Source organism: Vigna unguiculata, chromosome 6, assembly GCF_004118075.2.
Source record: "Vigna unguiculata cultivar IT97K-499-35 chromosome 6, ASM411807v1, whole genome shotgun sequence".
Lineage (NCBI taxonomy): Eukaryota > Viridiplantae > Streptophyta > Magnoliopsida > Fabales > Fabaceae > Vigna > Vigna unguiculata.
This window is the reverse complement of record NC_040284.1, coordinates 19,618,014-19,634,293: the sequence shown is the minus strand read 5'-3', so window position 1 is coordinate 19,634,293 and position 16,280 is coordinate 19,618,014. Positions and strand designations below refer to the sequence as shown.

The 16,280-nt window shown below is 38.8% G+C and overlaps 1 protein-coding gene and 1 non-coding gene across 12 annotated transcripts in view; both read left to right on the top strand.

Moving 5' to 3' along the window:
- LOC114188929 overlaps positions 1-16,280 on the top strand; it is a 40,215-nt gene that overhangs the window by 17,129 nt on the left and 6,806 nt on the right. For 4 of the 11 annotated variants that reach the window (XR_003605472.1, XR_003605471.1, XR_003605470.1 and 1 more), the window contains 8 exons: positions 583-617; positions 3,370-3,471; positions 4,153-4,244; positions 4,486-4,634; positions 4,798-4,896; positions 5,094-5,163; positions 6,478-7,813; positions 8,130-8,196. Coding sequence is in view for 1 of the 11 variants with exons in the window: in XM_028077602.1 (XP_027933403.1) it covers positions 583-617; positions 6,478-6,702 (260 nt within the window). In the remaining 10 variants the exon portion in view is untranslated. The other 7 variants (XR_003605474.1, XR_003605478.1, XR_003605473.1 and 4 more) reach the window with 5 other exon arrangements.
- On the top strand, positions 5,683-5,789 carry LOC114189325. Its single transcript, XR_003605629.1, has one exon. It is a non-coding gene; the product is annotated as a small nucleolar RNA snoR100 (small nucleolar RNA).

The following is a 16,280-nucleotide window of genomic DNA, read 5'->3' as shown; positions in this document are numbered from 1 at the left end:
GTTTACTTTCCAAATTAAAGAAATGAAAAACGAATACGATTGTTTTATATTAGGAAAATATTGTTGTATGATTTGTGAAAACTACCTTTAGATTCAAAGACAAAACTGAATTCATACTCTTATCTCTTTTATATTTTTATATTGCTTAATATTTTTAAATTCGAAATTCATTGTTAAAGCATCGTTATCATCTTTAATTATACATAGGAAGTCCAATCCATCCGAGGTAGGTCTTAGCAAGAGCTGCTTATTAAATATTTTGTTAAAGGAGTTGTGAACCTTCTCCTTTTTTCACATTGGTTACTTAATCCTTCGACTTTTAAATTTGCAACTCTCAAAACGTGGTTTTGTTTCTTTTCCAATTAATTACTGTGTAAAGGAATTCAGTATTGTTTTCCGTTACTATGTTATTTGCTTCTTGACTTTTACTTCAACTAGCACAACAATATCTAGTTATTAGTAGTTTTCTTTAATTCATATTTCCTTCGCATATACTTTGCATTCATCATTTCCTTTGCCGTTATTCATTGTTGGACCCTTGATTCTGTTGATTTTGATTATATTCTATTACTCGTGTTGCAGTGAAGAAGATGTCTATTGGATCACGGAGCAATGAGGTAGATTATTTAACTTACCAAGAATCTTTAGGTTTGGTTCACTATTTTTCTTATGTGCTCGAGTTGGAGTGGTTGTAGTCTCTCTTATTGGTTGTACGAAGGTACATGTGTCAACAACTATTGTGTTTGTGTAAACAAGAGTGAGACTTGATCACTGAACAATATGATCTTTGAGTCTGTTATGGATATTTCTCCACTAGTTTATTAATTCTTGAATTTGTTTATTCATCATACTTTCTAGGTCCTTGATCTTCTACCCAGATTCACTATAGTTTTCTTGAATTCATGGGCTTGACAAGGAAACTAAGCAATGAAGGGGGTCCAGGATGTGCAAATAGTGGGTTGTAAATTTTGTGATCTGTGAAGCTATATGTTTTGGTTATTGGTGCACTGTTGTGTTTTTCTGAATAATTTTTAACTGGCTAAACATGCTGTTTGTCGAATTATTGAGCTGTATGACTTTATCACATCAAGCTTGTTATGAGTTACTGGGTCTCCCTTGGTTTTAACTGGCTAAACATGTTTTGTGGATTGGTTGTTTAGCTGTTTCTGTATCAAGAATTGTTCCAATTTTGTTACTTGGCAATTTGGAGAATAACTTTGGTACTTTTTTATACTACCTACAAGTATCTCCAATTTTAATTGGATATCCCTTTTGTAAACAACAAGGCTTTTGGAATAGGATTTGTCCAAGCTGGAATGTCAACATAACCTAATTTCTTCTATGAGTTGTCTACTATTTTTTTATCACAGAACATTTTGAACTGTGGTTTGTTTCTCTGCGGCAGTCTTTAGATAGTTTTGTGCTATGGCCTGCATCTCATCTAGTCTAAGATCCTGTGATTGTTTTGGTTTCTTACCCACAATTTCCTATTGCGGTTATTTGTGTCCAAGTTTTTGTTGATGGAAATCTATCAAATGTGTTCATTTTTGTTTATACATTTTTTCATCATGCAAGGAATGGAATACAGAAGTGTTTAGAACAGCTAAAATCTCGAAATTATGTAGTTTTTTCTGAGTTTCCCTTATTTAAATTCTGAGGATTTGATCAACAAATCATATGGGTTCAATTGTGGCCAACCACTTGTTGACAGAGATCTATCAAATCTAGGTGTTGAAATGTTTCAGTTAATAACTTTATGCATGTGAGGATTGAACAACACTTGTGTTTGGAACTGCCAACAACTTTTAGTTTTTGATCACTAACATAAGCATTGTCTGCAAAGGAGTTTCGATCATTCAGTTGAAGTGGGATTTGTTGTAGAAGAAGTGGCTATCTTTTGCTTTTTTCTTTTCACTGGTCTAGCATGAGACCATTTCACCAATTTGTTATGCTAAGTAAGTAAGTGTGGGCATTTGTGGAAGAAATGGTTATCCTATAAAATGATTTGGTGATTTTGTATTCCAAGTTTCTCCATTGGCTTTTATTCTTGAATTTATGAACTCATCTCCTTTGTATACTTCCGTCTTCTACGAAGACAAATAGTGGATGTGTGGTTTAGGATATCATGTGAAGTATTTGATGATGATGATGTATCAAATTTGGTGTTTGTGCTCTTTCTTTGTCTATTGTCCAAAAGTCTGAGTTTTCCTATTCCGGTTGAGGAGTTAAAAACTTAAAAAGGAGCATTGGAAAACTTAAGAGAGTTTAGTACGACCTCTATTCTTATTCTTGAAGATTTGCAATCTACTGTACTCTAACATCACAGCTCTATTTACTTCCACTTTTCTTACTCTTTTTTCTTTTTTACATTTCTAACTTAGAAATTCCAACTAAATGAATTACTGGATTCATAGTAAAACAAGTATACAAGGAAAAAATATCAAGGCTATTATAGTTTGTGATTCTCGTCTTTTTCAGCCTTGCCGTTTATAAAAACTATAATATCAAGGCTATTATAGTTTGTGAGCTCTTTTTCTCCTTTTTCTTTTTACACTTGGACATTTCTAAGTAATATGGGTTTCTCTTGATTCTTAATCAATATGATTTGTACTCTTCACTGCTACATTATGAGGGCTCTATTTAATTCTATCTCCAATGTGAGACACAGCAGTATTTGGAATTATTTATTGTAATCTTCCTACACCTTATTTAGGGCCATGAGCCACTTCGAGTTTTCTCGGAATAATTCTTTTTCCTGTGAATTTTAGGTTATTTTATCTTTGCATTCAATATTTTATTGCAGTTATTCTTCTACTGCTGAACTTGTGTATTTGAGTTCTTGTGTTTTTGTAATAGACAAGGAAGAAGATTTAGTTGTTGGCTAAACTTGTGGAGTGGGAGTTCTTGTGCGTTTGTAACAGGCACTGTGATAATAGTCATCGGCAATTGTGTTGTTTGGACTTTTGACTCTGTTAATTTGATCATCTTCTTCTGCTCATTTTGCAGTGAAGACATAATATGAATGTCTGTTGGGTCGTTGAGACTATGACGGTAGGTTATTGGACATCATGTGAAGCTTTAGGTTTTATTACCTTTCCATTAACTATTTTTCTTATGTGCTTGTTTGGAATGGTGTTACTCTTTTTTATTGGTTAGGAAAGTATTTGTGTCGGTCATTGTGTGCTTCTATGCTTGAGCTGTGCTGCTGGTTGGATAATTTGTTAATTTCAGTTGAGTTTAGAGAACTTTGCTGTGGCTTTTCTTTCATATAATTTTGATGCGACTGCTAACAACTCAACAACTCGAGGTTATTCTGTGTCTTAACAAGTCCAGGAGTTGGTTGAAACGTTTGTATTCATCCCTTTTCAGAACAAGCTGCTTAGCTTCGGAGATTTCTTTTGCAAGTCGAGTATTGAAAATCTTTGGAGTTTAGAGCACTTGAGTTTGCCCTTTATAGAATCCTCTGCACAGGTAGTTTGGATTTCTTTCGTGTATTGTTAGCTTATTATTAGCATTTACGTCTCCCTTGGTTTTATATGAATTTGCTACTTTGTTCTGTGGGTTTTATATGTCTTGATCAAGATTGTGTTGGGTTTGGGTGAAGTGTATGGTATTTGCGATCAATTAATGTGGTTAGATTTAAGACGTCTTGAATTAATAGTACATCAGTTTACGTCAATTAGAATGTAGTATTTTACTTGATAATAGTTATCTATCAAATCTAGGTGATAGAATGTTTTTAGTTTTCTGTTTTCCTTCTTCAGCATGCCGTTTCGAAAAACATGATTGTTTAGAACAACCAATGGCTAAGGATGATAGCCTGAGTTCTTCAGAGTTTGCTCTCTATTATCATATTTCTTTTCCTTTGCGGTTATTCTTCTGGCTAAAATTGTGGAGTGGTAGTTCTTGTAAACACGCACTATGGTTATGAGGGGGGCTTTGGGATTTGTACTGTTGGTTATTCTTCTGGCTAAACTTGTGGAATGACAGTTCTTGTAAACACGCATTATGATTATGAGGGGGGCTTTGGGATTTGTACTGTTGGTTATTCTTCTGGCTAAACTTGTGGAATGACAGTTCTTGTAAACACGCATTATGATTATGAGGGGGGCTATGGGATTTGTACTGTTGGATCTTTGACTTGTTTTGCAGTGAAGACTAGACTTTCTATGGTCGTGGAGGCAATGGTCGTAGATTTTTGTTGGAATGGCTGTAGTCTCTCTCCTTGGTTGAATAGTGTGAAGGTAAATGGTTGTGTTTGGAATGGCTGTACTCTCGTTTTATTATGCTTCCATTCACTATTTTTCTACTATTTAGAATGGCTGTAGTCTCTCTTTTTGGCTGTTGGAAGGTACTTGTATCAGTCATTGTGGTCGTAGCATGAGCGGTACTTGATCACTGAACATTATGATCATTGAGCCTGTTATGGGAATTTCACTGTTAGTTTTTTAATTCTTGAATTCACGAATTCATCTTATCGTCCAGGTCCTTCATCATCTACACAGTTGATTATTCTTTGCTTGAATTCATGGACTTTACTTGGAAGCCATGGACTTTACATGAAAGCCAAGCAATGAATTGTGGTGTAGATATGCCAATGGTGTGTTGAAATACTGCAATCTATGAAACTAAAGGTTTTTATTTACCCTTACATTGTTGTGTTCTTCTGCATTAATTTTTAACTGGCTGAACTTATTGGTTTGATTCTGATCTTGTTTGTATTGGTGGTGTATGCCTTAGTGTGGGAATTTGTAACAGTTACTACAAACTGACATTTTGGGAGGTATTCTCGCCCAGTGAGCATACCTCCCCTAACTCTCTTCAATCTCGTTTTCAGCATTCGCCCAGGGAGAGAGTGAAATCCTAATAGCTTGTTGTGTTGATTTATCCTCGATTGTAAGTTTACTGATTCTGATTCTTAGTATTGTATTCTCATTGTTTATGGTGCGATTTTGGTTCTCTTCTAGTTCCCGCCCCCAATTTTGATACCTAATAATAATATTCTCCATTTGCATTTATATTTTACGGTATTTTTTAGTTGTTTGAGTTGATGCTTATTGTTTGTTTTTTTGGTTGATGCCCACTGCAATCAGTGTTCAAGTAATAAACGCAAACAATCAATCGTCTAAAGCTCAAATAGATCTGGGGCTCTCACTCTAATTTGTAGGCTCTCACTCTAATTTGTATTACCTTAATAATAATTTTGAACTGGGTTGGAAAACGGGTGTGAGTTTTAGCTTTACGATTTTTTGGGTGCCTGTGCTTATTTCAAGTAATGTTCCCTGCATTTTGTCCATCATTTCTCAATGCCTGTCTCTGTCTGTTGTTAATTTTAGTGTTTTGATGTGGGGCGTACTTCACTTAATCTACTTATGCTGTGTGTGATCGTGAAAAAAAGTTTGTCTTAGCCCGTTTTGTAATGAAAGTGGATCAAACTAGGTTCTGTGGTTGCCTGCGTATGATACAAATGCTGCTATTTGGGCCAGGCGTTTGAAGTACAAAGCCCATGAAATACAGCGGCACAGAGAAATTCACCAAACTAACCTCCAATCCAACTGCGCAAGTAAACCCTAAATAGTTCCCTCCCATTATAAATAGCGTCTCACATTCGGTAATTTGTGAATGTTTTTGCGATCTGAAGGTGTGAAGCCGTGCACAATAAGCCGATGCTCTGGATTAAAATGATGAAGGCAGCATGGTTGTGTGCACGGAAATTGATGTTTTAGGTCAATATGTCTGCTCTCCCTGATCAACACAATGATGGGAGGGCCTGGTTGCGACCTACATTTCTTTTCTACTTTAGTTCTAACATTTTAATTGCTGTTTACAATTTAAGTGTGGTGAATTGATAAGTATAGTGAATAATTAGGGTAATCTGAACCAGTTTTTAATTCAATTTATTTATACGATTTTGTTCATAAATTGTTGTTTTTCCAGGTTTAATGTTTAAAGTGTGCCAAAACTTTGAATTTACATTCATTTTGGCCAAACAGTTAGGGATTTACCTTAATTCGTTTTGGATGCGCTGTCTTAATAGGAAGAGCCAGACGCAGTTTTAGATGCATCTTCATAATTGCTTTTAGTGTTGTTCTTCAATGAGAATTACTGTTTCATCTCAGGAATCTATGTTGACCTTTGATGCAAACTTTTACTATGTGAATTACTTGGTGATTAATGAATTTGAAGAAGAGATGGTTGTTAAACTTAAAAGTATATGTCAACTCTTGAATTTGAATAAGATATACGTTGCTTTTTGCTTTTCATTCATTTGAGGTTGCTTTTTGCTTTTCATTCATTTGAGATTTGTGACTACGTGAGATTTTTTTACTTACATCTAACTAACTTGAGTTTCTATTTGTTCTGGGGGGCGCTGAGTTAGTTTTGAGAAGATTTAGTTGTAGTAGTTGATTTTTTAGGTTTTATATTTTGTTTTTAATTCAAGATTCCTAATGTATGTATGAAACTTTTTTGTCTCAGAAAATGGCTTTAGGTGGAACAGCTCCCCCAAGAGGAAGTGCAGCTGCTACTGCAAACATGAGGAGAAGAAGAACAGCCGGTGGTGGGGCATCTGGAGGAGCAGCTGGAACTATGCTCCAATTTTACACTGATGATGCCCCTGGACTCAAGATCTCCCCAAATGTGGTTCTTGTAATGAGCATTGGCTTTATAGCATTTGTTGCTATCCTTCATGTGATGGGATAGCTGTATTTTGTGCGTAGGGAGGCTTAGAAGAGAAAAGATTTAGGTCCATTTTTGGATATTTAATACACAGTCTCTCTTATGAAACAGTCTCAGAACCTTTCCTTGCTTTTGTATTTTGGTACATTCCTTCGTTATTTTTAAAGGTAAAAACAGTGTAAATACACTGGTAGTAAGAAGAAATATTTTGTTACATCATTTTGTTTTCGCACTTGGTGGTGTTTTAGTTTCCCTTAGTCTCTTAACTGAGATGAAAACTGAAGTATTAAAAAGTATGCTGTGATTGATTTCTAACCAGGTTAACTTCTATAGCAGAATTTCTAGATTTTATTTTACAGACCTTTTATTCAAATTCATGAGGCTGAAGGTGTTACTCGTTTACTTGGACTGGTTTCATGTATCTCCCACGAACCAACTTGCCTTGCTATTTTCTATTTAGTGCTTGTCAGGGATAACTTGAAAGTTTGGACATCAATTGTGTTTTGTTGAAACAATCTGTTTGAGAATTATCAAATGTGTCTTGGAATATTTGTTTAAATATACGAAAAATCTATGTCAAATCTATTGGATGATCTGTTTGCCGTTTTAACGGGCTGCCACAAGGATTGAAAACTATGATAGTTTAGAGCAGCCAATTTCTTCTGAGTTTGCTACATTATGAGGGCTCTATTTAATTCTATCTCCAATGTGAGAAACAACAGTATTTGGAATTATTTATTGTAATCTTCCTACACCTTATTTAGGGCCATCAGCCACTTCGAGTTTTCTCGGAATAATTGTTTTTCCTGCGAATTTTAGGTTTTTTTATCTTTGCATTCAATATTTTATTGTAGTTATTCTTCTACTGCTGAACTTGCGGATTTGAGTTCTTGTGTTTTTGTAATAGACACGGTAGAAGGTTTAGTTGTTGGCTAAACTTGTGGAGTGGGAGTTCTTGTGCGTTTGTAACAGGCACAATGTGATAATAGCCATCAGCAATTGTGTTGTTTGAACTTTTGACTCTGTCGATTTGATCATCTTCTTCTACTCTTTTTGCAGTGAAGACATAATATGAATGTTTGTTGGGTCGTTGAGACTATGGCGGTAGGTTATTGGACATCATGTGAAGCTTTAGGTTTTATTACCTTTCCATTAACTATTTTTCTTATGTGCTTGATTTGGAATGGTTGTACTCTTTTTTATTGGTTAGGAAAGTATTTGTGTCGGTCATTGTGTGCTTCTATGCTTGAGCTGTGCTGGTGGTGGATAATTTGTTAATTTCAGTTGAGTTTAGAGAACTTTGCTGTGGCTTTTCTTTCATAAAATTTTGATGCGACCCCTAACAACTCGAGGTTATTCTGTTTCTTAACAAAAGTCCAGGAATTGGTTGAAACGATTGCATTCATCCCTTTTCAGAACAAGCTGCTTAGCTTCTGAGATTTCTTTTGCAGGTCGAGTATTGAAAATCTTTGGAGTTTAGAGCACTTGAGTTTGCCCTTTATAGAATCCTCTGCACAGGTAGTTTGGATTTGTTTCGTGTATTGTTATCTTATTATTAGCATTTACGTCTCCCTTGGTTTTATATGAATTTGCTACTTTGTTCTGTGGGTTTTATGTCTTGATCAAGATTGTGTTGGGTTTGGGTGAAGTTTATGGTATTTGCGATCAATTAATGTGGTTAGATTTAAGACGTCTTGAATTAATAGTACATCAGTTTACGTCAATTAGAATGTAGTATTTTACTTGATAATAGATATCTATCAAATCCTTAGTTTTCTGTTTTCCTTCTTCAGCATGCCTTTTCGAAAAACATGATTGTTTAGAACAACCAATGGCTAAGGATGATAGCCTGAGTTCTTCTGAGTTTGCTCTCTATTATCATATTTCTTTTTCTTTCAACTTTTTCTTCTGAGTTTGCTCTCTATTATCGCATTTCTTTTTCTTTGAACATGATTACTGTTACATTTATTACCTATTGTATCATTAACCCTATGTGTAGGGTGTTGAGTGTGGGAAACTACCTATTGCCGTATCTACTGTTGCATGTAATCATGCCTAGTATCTTAGAGTAGTCTTTTCATATGTACTTGCTTCATTATAAATAGAAGAGGAGGAGAGTGGTACTGTTGTCCACTACTCATATATTTTAAAGTCTCAGTCTCAAGTTGGTATCAGAGTGGGTTGATCCCGCTCTGGTTTCTGGTCCGTCACCGTTGTCCGCGGTTGATTGCTTTTAGTCACCGCTGCTGTCCGCGGCTGTCCAAGTTCGGTTAACCTCGTTTCTGAACTACCCAACACTGCAAACAACATTTTGACTCTGTCCGCCACTGTCTGCATCCTCTGTCGCTATCCGCCGCCGTCCGCCACCGTCGGCCGCCGTCCACTGACGCAGTTCCGTCCGGAAACCACCGGATCTGAACCGTCTCTCCGCGCGACAGCCAACCCCGCCGGTGTCGCAGGTAGCGCCGTCGCGACACGCCTCCACGCGTGTCTTCTCTGTTCGCTGCAGTCAGGCGCGTGCCGCCCACGCGCCGCCTTCCTGTCGCCAGTTCGTCGTCGCGCCACCTCCGTCGTCGTCGCCGGAGCCTCCTCTACCCGTTTTGACCCTCAAATCTGTGAAGTCCAGTGGCACCTCTTGTGGAAATCGTCACTTTCGAATTCGAAAATTGTCACTGTTTCACTGTTTTCCGGTATCCTCTCTGTTTTCATTTATTCTCTTGATCATATCATGGCCACTGGAGGAACTGGGAGTGCTATTTCATTCTCCGGAAGCCCCTGCATTACGTTCGAGAAACTAAATGGCCAAAATTACTTAACTTGGTCCGCTGCCGTCGAGATGTGGTTTCTCGGTCAAGGACACCACGAACACCTTGAGAAAGATGGCAGCCACGTACCTTCTGAAAAAGCTGAACAGTGGAAACAAGCGGATTTCCAACTATGTGCTCTATTGTGGCAGTCGGTGGAACCACGACTTTTGATGTCCTTACGGGCCTTCAAAACTTGCCACTCGTTTTGGAAGCGAACTCAGAATATCTATGCAAATGATATTCAACGCCTCTATGATTCGGCGAACAAGTTGGCATCTATGAAAATGACTAACCATGATATGATGTCATTCATGAATGACGCTCAAGCTGCTGTGGAAGAACTTCGAATGTTCTTGGAAGTCGACTCTCTAGATGAAATGAAGAAAAAACTTGACAAGTACTATATGGTAATGATCCTCCGCTCTATACACCCAGACTTTAATCATATACGAGATCAGCTTTTGACCTCTCATGAGGTTCCTTCCATGGAAACTTTGATCTCCCGCATGATACGTGTTCTAACTCTTCAAACTCCAGAAACTCTTGCTGTAATGTCATGGTTGCCACCCGAGGAATAGGAGGTCGTGGAACTAGAGGAGGTGGACGTGGAGGTCGTGGACGTCCTCAGTGTACGTATTGTATAAGGATGGGTCATACCCAAGAAAACTGCTACACTTTAGATGGATTTCCTGCCAAAACAGCCAATGTCTCCCAGGCAGAGACTACTGACTCCAAGTTCACTGAGGACGAGTATCAAGAGTACCTACGCCTCAAATCCAACAGCTTGGTCAGTCATCTCAAGCTCCAAGTACATCAATTGTTTGCATCTCTCAATCCATGGAAGGTCACAATTCACGGGTAATTGACTCTGGTGCTTCTGATCACATTTCTGGTAATACCTCCTTGTTTTCAACCATTTCATTCCAAGAAAAATCTCATTTTATAACCCTCGCAAATGGTTCTAAAACATCTTCAAAGGGAGTCGGTCAAGCCATCTTATCTCCGTCCTTAAATCTAAAATCTGTCCTTTTTGTCCCTAATTGTCCTTTCCTTTCAATTTAATTTCCTTAAATCAAAACCAAAACATTGAATTGCTTGTAACCTTCGATAACAAATCTTTTGTTATACAGGAGCGTGGCTCGGGGAGACAGATTGGAGAAGGATATGAAGCAGGCGGATTATACCATTTTGGATCTCGTCCACGTGTGTCATGTGTTGCAGCCCCCAATCCTAAAATGTTACATGATCGGCTTGGTCACCCTCACCTGTCCAAGTTAAAGAAAATGTTTCCTGAACTTAGTCGTCTCCAGACTTTAGAATGTGAGTCATGTCAACTAGGAAAACATGTTAGATCTACCTTTCCTAAAAGATCTCAATCAAGGTGTACTTCTAGTTTTTCTGTCATCCATTCCGGGGGACCTAGTCGTGTCTCATCTTTTGGCTTTAGGTATTTTGTTACTTTCATTGATGAATATTCGAGATATACTTGGGTTTATCTTATGAAAGATCGTTCTGAATTATTATCCCTCTTCACATCTTTTTTGAATGAAATCAAGAATCAATTTGGTCAAGTTATTAAAATCTTAAGAAGTGACAATGCCAAAGAGTATTTTTCATCTGCTCTTTCTAATGTTTTGAGTTCCCATGGTATCCTGCACCAGTCTACTTGTCCTCATACGCCACAACAAAATGGTATAGCAGAAAGAAAAAATAGACACTTAGTTGAAACTGGTACCCTTTTGCTTAGTGCCAACGTCCTGCACCAGTCTACTTGTCCTCATACGCCACAACAAAATGGTATAGAAGAAAGAAAAAATAGACACTTAGTTGAAACTGGTACCCTTTTGCTTAGTGCCAACGTTGGCACGTTCCTGTCCATCACTGGGGAGATGCCATCTTAACTGCAGGTTTTCTTATTAATTGGATGCCATCTTCCTCTCTCAATCATAAGGTCTCTTTCTCCATTCTGTTTCCAAACAATCCTCTCTTTCACACTTCTCCTAGAGTTTTTGGTTGTGTATGTTTTGTTCATGACATGTCTCTCGGGTTAGACAAGCTTTCTGCTCGCTCTCTCAAATGTGTTTTCTTGGGCTATTCACGACTTCAAAAAGGGTATCGATGTTACTCTCCTGAAACCAAGAAATATTACATGTTTGCCAATGTTACCTTTTTTGGACAGACCCCTTACTTCTCTCCATCTGTTCAAGATGTCCATGTCATACAGCAGGTCCTTCCTATTCTCGTGGTTGAGTACAATATTTCCAATGTCCATGTCCCTCCAAGTCTCGACCAAAGTCCTCCTGAACCATCATCTCCACCTATTGATTCTCTCCAACACAGGACGCCGACGAATAGTCTAGTTGTTCCAGAACATGGTGAATCCCCTACTTCAGACTCTTCTCCCTCGTCTCTTGATCCCACGACTCCTGGTGAAGGTGATTCAGGTTGGCCCATTGCTCTCAGAAAAGGTACTCGTTCCTCTCGAAATCCACATCCCATTTATAATTTTCTTAGCTATCACCGATTATCGTCTTCCTATTGTTCACTTTTATCCTCAGTGTCTTCTGTTGTTATTTCCAAAAATGTGAATGAAGCACTTGCAGAGATGTAGGCTCTTGAAAGCAATCATACTTGGGAGCTCGTGCCCCTCCCTTCGGGTAAGAAGGCTGTTGGTTGTCGCTGGGTGTATGCAATTAAAGTTGGCCCCGATGGTCAGGTTGATCGACTCAAAGCCCGACTGGTTGCAAAAGGGTACACTCAGGTTTATGGCCTTGACTATTGTGACACCTTCTCTCCCGTGGCCAAGATGACTACTATTCGCCTCTTCTTTGCAATGGCAGCAATTCGTCACTGGCCGCTTCATCAGTTGGATATCAAAAATGCCTTCCTTCATGGTGATCTTGAGGAGGAAGTTTACATGGAGCAACCTCCTGGGTTTGTTGCTCAGGGGGAGTCTGGTATGGTATGCAAATTGCATCGATCTTTATATGGCCTCAAACAATCACCACGAGCTTGGTTTGGAAAATTTAGCTCCATTGTTCAGAAATTTGGGTTAAGACGCAGTGAGGCAGATCACTCAGTCTTTTACAAACATACCTCTCCTGGGAAATGTGTCTACCTAATAGTATATGTTGATGATATTGTTATTACAGGAAATGATACTACTGGAATATCTCAAGTGAAGGAGCACTTGTGTAAACATTTTCAAACCAAGGATCTCGGAAGCTTCAAATACTTCTTGGGCATTGAAGTAGCTCAGTCAAAAGATGGAGTTGTAATCTCTCAAAGGAAATATGCTCTTGATATATTACAAGAAACAGGTATGATTGACTGCAAACCAGTAGAGAGTCCTATGGACCCAAATCAGAAGTTAACAACAGAAGAAGGCGAATTATTCTTCGATCCAGAGAGATATAGGAGGCTCGTTGGAAAGTTAATTTATCTTACTATTACGAGGCCTGATCTATCTTTCGCAGTTGGAATTGTTAGCCAGTTTATGCAGACTCCATGTCTTGGACATTGGAATGCCATCATCCGTATTTTAAGGTACCTCAAGAAGGCTCTAGGACAAGGTTTGCTAGGAAATGTTCAAATCTTTGGGTACTGTGATGCTGTGATGCTGATTGGGCAGGCTATGCTATTGACAGACGCTCTACTACGGGATATTGTGTCCTCCTTGGAGGAAATGTTATCTCTTGGAAAAGTAAGAAGCAAAATGTAGTGGCTCGATCCACCGCTGAAGCTGAATATCGGGCAATGGCGTCTCTCACGTGTGAACTCATATGGGTAAAGCAATTTCTTCGAGAGCTTAACTTCTGTGAAATTTAGACCATGAAGATGTACTGTGACAACCAGGCTGCTCTCCACATTGCATCAAATCCAGTGTTTCATGAGAGAACTAAACACATAGAAATTGACTGCCACTTTGTTCGAGAAAAATTGATGACCAAGGAAATTTGTACTGGGTCAAATGACCAACTTGCAGATGTGTTGACCAAGTCATTAAGGAGACCTCGGATTGAGTTCATTTGTTCCAAGCTTGGTTCATACAATTTGTATGCTCCAGCTTGAGGGGGAGTGTTAGAATTATTACCTATTGTATCATTAACCCTATGTGTAGGGTGTTGAGTGTGGGAAACTACCTACTGCCGTATTTACTGTTGCATGTAATCATGCCTAGTATCTTAGAGTAGTCTTTTCATATGTACTTGTTTCATTATAAATAGAAGAGGAGGAGAGTGGTACTGTTGTCCACTACTCATATATTTTAAAGTCTTAGTCTCAAGTATTACCAAACATAAGGATTAAAATTTTTACTTGTTTCTCTGCATAGTTTCTCCATTGGTTTTTTTTTCTTGAATTTATGAACTCATTTCTTTTGTATACTTCCGTCTTCTAGTGTTCTTTACTTGAGGATTTGATGACAAAGATGTATGAAATTCAGGTGTTTGTGTTCTTTTCTTGTTAGCATGTCCTCGAGTCTGGGTTTTCATTTGCCGGTTGAAGAGTTAAAAACCTAAAATAGGGCATTTAAAAACTCAGAAGGGTGTTTAGTACTGGATCTTAAATATGTTGCACTATTCACTACTCCAACATCACACAGCCCTATTTATTCCTTTCAGATCTTATGCTGACTATATTTCTCAATCTTAGTCACTTGCTGATTTTTTTCAATACCAAAAGTTTGTTATTTTGCTAATAGATACGTGGGTGCAGGTTTCGGATGGTGATTCAGGAAACTTTAAGTTATATTATCTTTGCATTCATTATTTCCTTTGCGGTTATTCTGGCTAAACTTGTGGAGTGGTAGTTCTTGTAAACACGCACTATGATTATGAGGGGGGCTTTGGGATTTGTATGGTTATTCTACTGGTTAAACTTTTGGAATGACAGTTCTTGTAAACACGCACTATGATTATGAGGGGGGCTATGGGATTTGTACTGTTGGATCTTTGTCTTGTTTTGCAGTGAAGACCAGACCTTCTATGGTCGTGGAGGCAATGGTCGTAGATTTTTGTTGGAATGGCTGTAGTCTCTCTCCTTGGTTGAATAGTGTGAAGGTTGTAGTCACTATTTTTCTACGATTTAGAATGGATGTAGTCTCTCTCGTTTTATTATGCTTCCATTCACTATTTTTCTACGGTTTAGAATGGTGTAGTCTCTCTTTTTGGCTGTGGGAAGGTACTTGTATCTGTCATTGTGGTCTGAGCATGAGCGGTACTTGATCACTGAACATTATGATCATTGAGCCTGTTATGGGAATTTCTCCGTTAGTTTTTTAATTCTTGAATTCACGAATTCATCTTATCGTCCAAGTCCTTCATCATCTACACAGTTGATTGTACTTTGCTTGAATTCATGAACTTTATTTGGAAGCCATGGACTTTACATGGAAGCCAAGCAATGAATTGTGGTGTAGACATGCAAATGGTGTGTTGAAATGCTGCAATCTATGAAGGTAAAGGTTTTTATTTACCTGTAGAAGTAATTAGTATATCTAGGCAATCATGATGTGTAAGCTAGGAGGTTGAGTGTTGGATAACCTCTAACCTAGACCTAGTTGCAGCCTTTAATGTTTCAACTTCTTTGTATCTCCTTCATTATATATATAAATATCAGAAACGGTAGAGGGGACTAATTAAGCCCTTAAACATATCTTTGTTTGTTTTAATCTCAACTTGGTATCAGAGCGGGTCGATCCCGCTCTGGTTTTCGTCTGGTCTGTCCACCGGCACTTGTTGCCATCGTCCATCGTCCACTGCCATCTATCACTGTTAATCACTGTCTGCAGCTGTTCACTGCCATAAAACACTATCCAAAGTTACTCACTGTCACTGTTCACAAAATCGTCACTGTCTGCCACTGTTCCGCCGCTGTCCGCCACTGTTCGCCGCCGACTGCCGTCTCCGGCCACCTTAGTTTTTGCCGACGACCACTGGATTTGGAGCGAGCGCCTATCCGAGCGACAGCCACCCCTCGGTGCCGGAACCAGCCTCCCGTCCACGCGCCGTGCCCCATCTTCTCCGCTGCGAACAGGCGCGTCGTCTCAGGCCACCTTACCTCAGTTTTCTGCGTTTCTGCTCTCTGTTTTTGTTCCCTTGATCAGAAATGGCCTATGGAAGTGTTATTTCATTCTTTGGAAATCCTTCCATTACTTCCGAGAAGCTAGATGGACAAAATTACCTCTCCTGGTCCGCTGTCGTTGAGAAAGACGGAAGCCATTGAGAAAGACGGAAGCCATGTGCCTCAAGAAAGAGTCGAATAGTGGAAGCAAGCAGATTTTCAATTGTGTGCCTTGTTGTGGCAATCCGTGGAGTCGAGACTGTTAGTGTCTCTTAGGGCATTCAAAACATGTCACTAATGCCAGCTATATCCAACGCCTATATTATTTGGCGGACAAGTTGGCATCTCTGAAAATGACCAATCATGACATGATCTCCTTCATGAATGAAGCACAATCAGCCGTGGAAGACTTGCGGATGTTTCTCGAAGTCGACGCTTCAGATGAAATGAAGAAGCTGGACAAATACTATATGGTGATGATTCTTCGCGCCATTCATCCAGACTTCAATCACATTAGAGATCAACTTTTGACCTCTCATGAGGTCCTTCCATGGACACCCTGATCCAGCGTATAATTCGTGTCCCTATTCGTGTCCCGAAAGTTCCAACACTTGAAATTATCTGTTATGGCCGCAACTCGAGGAAGAGGAGGACGTGGACCTAGAGGTGGACGTGGAGGCCGTGGACGTCCTCAGTGCACGTATTGTAAGAGGATGGGTCACACTCAGGAAA